Source organism: Pecten maximus, chromosome 15, assembly GCF_902652985.1.
Source record: "Pecten maximus chromosome 15, xPecMax1.1, whole genome shotgun sequence".
Taxonomy (NCBI): Eukaryota; Metazoa; Mollusca; class Bivalvia; order Pectinida; family Pectinidae; genus Pecten; species Pecten maximus.
The window spans coordinates 31114034-31123267 of NC_047029.1; the positions used below are offsets into that span (position 1 = coordinate 31114034).

At 34.7% G+C, this 9234-nt stretch overlaps 1 protein-coding gene across 5 annotated transcripts in view; it reads left to right on the forward strand.

Moving 5' to 3' along the window:
• Window positions 1-5696, forward strand: part of LOC117344236 (integrin alpha-8-like) — a 122004-nt gene extending 116308 nt beyond the window's left edge. For 3 of the 5 annotated variants that reach the window (XM_033906914.1, XM_033906916.1, XM_033906915.1), the window contains one exon: window positions 342-5696. In XM_033906914.1, coding sequence (XP_033762805.1) covers window positions 342-458 — 117 coding nt within the window. In that variant the 3' untranslated portion in view covers window positions 459-5696. The remainder of the gene's footprint in view (window positions 1-341) is intronic. The other 2 variants (XR_004536131.1, XR_004536132.1) reach the window with 1 other exon arrangement.
• The last annotated feature ends 3538 nt before the right edge of the window (window positions 5697-9234 follow it).

Here is a 9234-nt window from a genome sequence, read left to right on the forward strand (position 1 = left end):
TAGATCCAACCGAACATCATGTGAATGTGTATATAAATGTATATATTGTTTTAAATGACAAGCACAATTACAGAAAAAACACTTTAACCCAGATATTGTTTCCACTAAGGGGAATAACTCTTATAATTTTTCAACTTCATTGCGTCACTACTTTATTCTGGTTTCTTGATTGCACAGGTTGTTGTTTTAGACTTAAGCTTTTAATCAATCTGAGTATTCCTATTATTATATTTAATATGGATTGTCAAAAAATAAAATTGAGATGAAACGAAAAAACAAAATATTTATCATGAAAGATGAAATAAATTTTCTAATTGGAGATCTTTTTTTTTCGTTTACAGTGTGGATTTTTCCGAAGGAAGAGACGAGAACAAGAAGAGACTTATGCATCAAAACCTTTAATGACGAACGGAGCTAACAATACGAAATATGATATCAATTCCAAGCGATATGAATAACTCCAGTTTTACTGTTAGGGTTTAATTAAAGTGCATTTTTATTAAGTAATTCAGAATTTTGATAAAAGCAAATGATTTGAGAAAGAAATAGATAAACATGTAGATATGATTCTGAAATGATAGCAAGTTTCTGTACATGATTCTACATGAATAATTATAAAAGCTAAAATATGTCGGAGTCGGGGAATTTCCTGCTGATAATTTTTTTTTTTTTCTAGCCTTACCAGAAAATGTGTATGTTTCTCATGCAACTTGTAAAATTTATGATGACAACTTTATGTAGAGTTTTTTTATTATAAATTGTAAAACTTTATTTATTGTCTTTTTGGTTTTCCCATAATTTTGATATTTCATGCAGGCTGAAATAACAGCAAATTGAAAAAAAATTATAATTTAGTCTTGTTACTGAAAATTGCCAAAATTGATTGACTAAATCCTTAACCCAGTTTGTTTTAATAAGGACATTTTTTCATGTTAGAAATGTTTAAGTTAGTTTTAGCTGGAGGTGGAACATGATACCACAGCTATATATAATTATGAGTATAGTACCTTCCTGAATTGTTATAATATGGATAATTCATTAATAATGTATCAGGCATTTAAAAGTTGCACAAAATTCTTACGGGATGATGATTATTATTACAAATCGTAATTACCTGTTAATGAAATGTAATTAAAATGAAGCAAGTTTCGACCCGTTAACATATTAAGTAAATCTTTTTCCTTTAATTAATGTCCTTATTTTTGATTATAACTAGATGATGAAATGAGTGATTATGATATATTTTACCCAGAACTTAGATTAAATCTGTAATCCAATTATGCAATTGTACTAACTGCTCATACTTGTGGACAAATTTAAATTTTAAAATTAGAGAATATTAAAAACATTAATTGATATTTTATGTAAAATGATAAAGGTCGGATATGAACGAGAGTTTCCCTCTAAAACGGGGAGAGTAGGCAGGTACTTGTATGCAATATTGAAATAATATTTGTTAGAGAACTTGGCTTTTGCTTGAGGTATTTTAAATTCCTGGACATTACACTGCCATTGAGATGCTGGTAATCCCAGTCCATATATACAAGGGATGTCCCTGTTTGAAGATATTTAACTGATGTACATATATATATATTGGTTCAATTGAAATGTTTATTTATGAATGAGAATGATCTGAATGTTTTTTAGTTAATTTATATTTGTGCTGCCATTAAAAATGTGTTGTCATAGTGAATTTATAAATGTGTTCTGAAAACCATTTTACTTTCTCATAATTTGGTCATTTTCATCAACTTTCATATGTAATGTGCATTGTATGTTCAGTGTATTTTGTATTGAAAACAAGTATATACTTACTTTTAATTTCAATTGAAAGTAACAGATAAAGGGAGACTGAAGAAATGGTCTACTGAAGTCACTTCAAAGTAATTAATGAAATTTCATCATATGTTTAATTAAAAATACGTGAATTATTCCAATGTCAATTTAAGAATGCAAGTGCAAAAAAAAAAAAAAAAAAATCCTAAAAGTCCTCAAGCTTCTTTCATGTGATGATTACTAGAATGCAGCTAGTTCCATTGCATGAAAGTTTGAATTATATTAGTTCACAGATTTCTGGAGATATTCATTTGATATTATATCTAACATGACATGACTACATTTATGTTGGACATGTCGGTTATGTTCTCCCATTACACTGAACACGACTATTATCAGTTTTCCATGTATATAATGCATTTTCGGTTACAATAAATTATTAGAGTAAATCTTCATTTATGAATTAAGATCACTAACCTTGATGTTTATGGTCGGATCAAATCCTCAATAAACGTCGGAGATCATAACACATATATACAAGTATATACTAGTTATTATATGGCTTTGGTAAGTATAGCATCTTGTGTTAAGAATGTTTGAGATGGATGGAAGTGAGTTAACAGTTATTCATACTGTGTATGTTTTGACCAGGTACATAGTTATGTACTTAGATTTTGTGTGTGAATGAAGTTTCTGACAGGAATATTTATTTATAATCCGTATCCATCTTTATATTCAGCTTTATATAAATGCTACATTTCACCCAGTGGAACCAAGACTTGTCCAGTGGTAAATGGTCATTACCTTCAGAAAAATTCGCTCACAGGGACTTGACACTATTTTCTAACCTGGTGTCTGTTTTATGTATATTTCTATAATATAAATATGTGGCCAGTTGGTTCATTTGTCAAGTCCCTGTGCTTTAACTCACAGAGACTTGACATTATTTCCTAACCACACGTCCATGTTACTTGTGTATACTACAATTATATGGCCAGTTGGTTGGATTGTCAAGTTCCTGTGCTTTCCTACCTTGTGTCCATGTTACGTGTGTATCTATACTACAATTATATGGCCAGTTGGTTGGGTTGATAAATCGCTGTACTTAAGCTTGAAATTCACGTATACAAAGGTATACATCTGTACTTACTGGTTGAAATGTAGTCAATGTCTTGTTCTCCGTCCAGTTCATACTCTCGCTTCATCATTACTTAATGATCACACGTGTTACAACGGATACATTAAATCTGATGACTAACTAAAATACATGTGTCTGCAGTATGTATCACTCACAGTACATAATCTCTATAAAAAGGGTAGTGGAAGGAAGACCTCTTCTATATCCTTGGTGAAAGTGAACTGTATCCTTAGATATGTGAACCATCCTCATCATCAAACACATATAAGTTGTCTACATCCTCTGTTCAAGGTCCCATCATTCTTTGGTTGGTTGGAAAGTTCACTTTGAAAGTAGAACCCTGGGATTTTCGCTTTTTGACTTAATAACTTTTGAAATTATTGACAATGAAATGCAAGGATATTTTTCTATGTGTATTGCACTAATTAGGAAAATGAAAATGTGGGAAAATGTGGACAAAGTATCAAAGACAGTTAAACAACAAGCAAAACCAACATTTATATGCTATATGTTGAAGTGTTTGGTCAAAATGTTAATAAAAACATCGTTAAGAAGTGATAGATTGAAAAACAGTTAAAATGACGGATATTGGTCTTAATAATGTTAACAAGAACATCATTCTGAAGTGATAGATTGAAAAACAGTTAAAATGACAGGATATTGGTCTTCAAAATTATTTTAGTTGTGAGTGGAATAATTGTCCCTTAAATGTGTATAGTACTTCATTATGCTGTGATGTATATTCTTTATAATCTGTCATTATGATCCAACACTCACATATATAAGGAACTGCTTGACACTTACATATATAAGGAACTGCTTGATTCTAACACTGTATAACAAACATTGAGAAATTACAATTATAACATCTCTCTGACTACAAGTTCTTCATCTTCTAACAGAATTCAGATTTTGTTTATATGACAGTGTCCTTATTTATGGCAAACACACATTTATTTCGAAAACGTTTTTAGAACTTAAGACTTCTACAGAGAAGATAACATATAGTTAAATGGTGACCTTGAACTTGTGACCTTGAACAGCGTTTGACATTTTGTTTCACTCACAACAGTATGTAGACGTTGGCTGATTTTGACAAATGTTCCATTGTGTTTTATACAATAGATTTTTAGTCCATTATTGTACAGTTTATTACATCATGCAATGTATTTATTTACGGTCATTTTCATACATTTGATTTGATATTGTATGGTGCATTATGTCGTTGTAAAGTGTTGTCGGTGATATGGTTTTAATGAATGTATGTTGATCAGAAAGCATTGATCATATGTTCATATTTTGTATATATACGGGCTTCCAAGTACGACAGCTCAGAAACCGTCAATGAGAAAATATTGTCCAAGTCTTTTAGATGGTTGATCACAGATCATTACATATTCAGTAAAAAAAATCAACACAAGGTTTAAAATAAGAAGAAGTTTCACTCTTCTATTTTTACTAAGATTATTATGCAATTGTTTATTCAGTTTGATTTTGGGAGTAGCGATTATCACAAACATTTGGCTTTCTCACGAAAATTTGAATATTTTGTGTGTATCAAAAGATATCTTTTCTATCAATTTTAATGCCATTCTAGGTATATGAAGTTTAAAAATAGTTCAAGTTAGGATATTCTTCAGAAATACTGTTTATTACAATTCTTTTGAAGCGATGAGGTTGCAAATTTTTCGACTTGCTATGTTGACGGAAATTTCTTCTAAAGCGGTGTACAAATTGTTTGTCAATTCATGCAGTTATCTAGATGCATATATTTTTGTGATATATAGATATTTTATATATATGTGTTGTATGATATGTACCATCTGTTCACCTTGACCCGGGAGTAATGAGCATTGTTTTATATATGTTTATTAGTCAGCATTAGAATTACCAGATAAATGGTTTTGCTGTGCATTGTCGTTTGCTCGTGTATGCAGGTGTGAGAGGTGTGCGACATGGAAATATGTAATTTATAGAAGAGAAGATTGAAAGGAATGAATAAATATGTGTATAAAAGGACTAACCGATAGATGTTTAACTGTCAATTATTCAGCTGGCTTTTATACGAGTAGATGCTACTTCCTCTAGAACTGCTCAACAGATGATGAACTTATCTCTCAAATTGAATCAAAGTACATCATAATTATTGTCATAAATGTAAATACAATTACCAAAATGGTCTGTTAGTGAAAGGAAATTTAGGGAATGTAATAGACTATAATCCAAACACAACGAACGGATAAGTTTTATAGAGAAATAAGCTTGATTCATATTATGGCTTTTGAATATAATTGATTTTATAGATAATGGACGTAAACTTTAAGAAGTATATATGGCTTTTGAATATAAACATAATTAAAGTTTGTTAAATAAAAATGTTTTGGCATTCTGAGCAATTTGAACTATAGATGTTTACATTATAATGTCTTTAGACTGTTTTAGATCTAGATTACTGCCCTATAACAATACCATTAACAATATGTCGAAAGACTTACATTATATCATATAATGTTTCAATTTAAAACTATTGCATTTCCGAGTTTGTCTCTGTCAATAAACGAAACGCACATTAACCTTTTTCTTGTATCGACTATTTGATTGAATTGTGTACATGTTTGCTTAGTAAGATTGGTGAAGTTTCTATCGAGTTCGGTGTGAGCGGTTTGTAAAGGTCGTGTGAAGGTCATATAACGGAGTGATTTATATGTAAATGTCGTTAGATTATTATATTGGCGTAACATTCACATGCTAAGATGTTTAAAATAAACTGATTTTTACAAAAGCTACGTGTTTTGTTGTATATTTAATCTGAAAATTTACCTTCGAAATTTGTAAGGTGTAAAAAATATTTTAGGATTCAATATCGTCCAGTACCGTTGTGTGCCACTTGTGACAATCCCCACATACTGTACAGTACCATCGTGTCACCTGTGACAATCCCCACATACTGTACAGTACCATCGGTGTCACTTGTGACAATCCCCACATACTGTACAGTACCATCGTGTGTCACCTGTGACAATCCCCACATACTGTACAGTACCATCGTGTGTCACTTGTGACAATCCCCACATACTGTACAGTACCATCGTGTGTCACTTGTGACGATCCCCACATACTGTACAGTACCATCGTGGTCACTTGTGACAATCCCCACATACTGTACAGTACCATCGTGTGTCACTTGTGACAATCCCCACATACTGTACAGTACCATCGTGTGTCACTTGTGACAATCCCCACATACTGTACAGTACCATTCTATGTCACTTGTGACAATCCCCACATACTGTACAGTATCATCGTGGATCACTTGTGACAATCCCCACATACTGGACAGTACCATCGTGGATCACTTGTGACAATCCCCACATACTGGACAGTACCATCGTGGATCACTTGTGACAATCCCCACATACTCTACAGTACCGTCGTGTGTCACTTGTGACGATCCCCACATACTCTACAGTATCATCGTGTGTCACTTGTGACAATCCCCACATACTGTACAGTACCATCGTGTGTCACTTGTGACAATCCCCACATACTGTACAGTACCATCGTGTGTCACTTGTGACAATCCCCACATACTGTACAGTACCATCGTGTCACTTGTGACAATCCCCACATACTGTACAGTACCATCGTGTGTCACTTGTGACAATCCCCACATACTGTACAGTACCATCGGTGTCACTTGTGACAATCCCCACATACTGTACAGTACCATCGTGTGTCACTTGTGACAATCCCCACATACTGTACAGTACCATCGTGTCACTTGTGACAATCCCCACATACTGTACAGTACCGTCAGGTGTCACTTGGAACAATCCCCACATACTGTACAGTACCATCGTGTCACTTGTGACAATCCCCACATACTGTACAGTACCATCGTGTCACTTGTGACAATCCCCACATATTGTACAGTACCATCGGTGTCACTTGTGACGATCCCCACATACTGTACAGTATCATCGTGTGTCACTTGTGACAATCCCCACATACTGTACAGTACCATCGTGTGTCACTTGTGAAAATCCCCACATACTGTACAGTACCATCGTGTGTCACTTGTGACAATCCCCACATACTGTACAGTACCATCGTGTCACTTGTGACAATCCCCACATACTGTACAGTACCATCGTGTGTCACTTGTGACAATCCCCACATACTGTACAGTACCATCGGTGTCACTTGTGACAATCCCCACATACTGTACAGTACCATCGTGTCACTTGTGACAATCCCCACATACTGTACAGTACCGTCAGGTGTCACTTGGAACAATCCCCACATACTGTACAGTACCATCGTGTCACTTGTGACAATCCCCACATACTGTACAGTACCATCGTGTCACTTGTGACAATCCCCACATATTGTACAGTACCATCGGTGTCACTTGTGACAATCCCCAAATACTGTACAGTACCATCGTGTGTGACAATCCCCAAATACTGTACAGTACCATCGTGTCACTTGTGACAATCCCCACATACTGTACAGTACCGTCGTGTGTCACTTGTGACGATCCCCACATACTGTACAGTACCATCGTGGGTCACTTGTGACAATCCCCACATACTGTACAGTACCATCGTGTGTCACTTGTGACAATCCCCACATACTGTACAGTACCATCATGTGTCACTTGTGACAATCCCCACATACTGTACAGTACTATCGTGTGTGACAATCCCCACATACTGTACAGTACCATCGTGTGTCACATGTGACAATCCCCACATACTGTACAGTACCATCGTGTGTCACATTGTGACAATCCCCACATACTGTACAGTACCATCGTGTGTCACTTGTGACAATCCCCACATACTGTACAGTACCATCGTGTGTCACATGTGACAATCCCCACATACTGTACAGTACCATCGTGTGTCACTTGTGACAATCCCCACATACTGTACAGTACCATCGTGTGTCACCTGTGACAATCCCCACATACTGTACAGTACCATCGTGTGTCACCTGTGACAATCCCCACATACTGTACAGTCTACGACAATGTTTAGTCAGGTGGCATGCAATTAAAACGTGCTGAATATTTAAAATTTATCCTAATCTGAAAATGTAATTTATTACCTGTTTCAGCAGTAATTTATGTATATATTGATCAGGTTTCAGGTATGAACACTCGTATCTGTAGACTAGGCCTGTCAGCTCGATGAAAACCTATATTTGTCTATTTTTGCAATTACATTTGTATTTGGACGCATCTATCATTTATTTTAAAGAATGTTATCAAATCAGCGTAATCTTTAATAAAGTAAGTATACATTAGATAAACGTGCTGATATTCTTTGAAAATTATAACCATGCTGTCAAAACCTGTCGTTACATAGATGGTAGTAATGTCACTGAGCAGTTACGACATTACCCCTCAAGCGTGACCTCGCAATACACCGAAGCAGGGTCTCAATCGTTATCAACGCAAAACCTTTGTGATCTTTAAATTGAAATTTTAATGGTCCTGTTCTTCCATGACCCCTTTTGAGACACAATGTACCATTAATGAACATGCCTATTGTACAGAAATAATTATTTGAGGAATATCCAGACCGATAAATAAACATTTCATTTTCGATAAGAATACAAATCTTTCACATTTACATGTTCAACGTTAATATGCCCGGATAAAGATAATGTTTGCCTTCTTGGCTACACTTGTCCGGAAAATATACATCAATCCAATGTAAGGTGTAACATGTGATGAATAGACGAAGAGTGTGTTTGTGGATAGCTGTCGCTAAGGAAGATCCGCCATCTTGGATTCGTTGCTATGTAGTTATTTGATTTGTATGACAACAGAAGACTATCATATACTTATTACAGACCTGTCAAGTGCCCCGCATTTTGCGGGTCACTCCCGGAAAAACGGTCTATAATCCGCAGACAGAAATAGCTCCTGACGGGTGTTTTGAATCTCCCGCATTTCAGTAAGATCTCGTTTTCGTTCGAGCTACCTCGGATTTTATATAATACACCCAAGTTTAAACTTTATTTCTATGACAACAGAAGATTGTCATACACCCAAACGTAAAATTGATTTGTATGACAACAGTAGATTGTCATACACTCAAACGTAAACTTGATTTGTATGACAACGGGAAGCATGAAAAGACGGATTCAACATCACAGTGAACACGTTTGTGTAGAAATATTCTCCTCTACATTTAAAAAATTCAATGATGTTTAAAACATAGAATAAAAACCTATATAAAAGCACACGGAGCATGAAAAAAATGAACTAACAATTCAAATTAATGACAACAAGCAAAACTTGTTAAGCC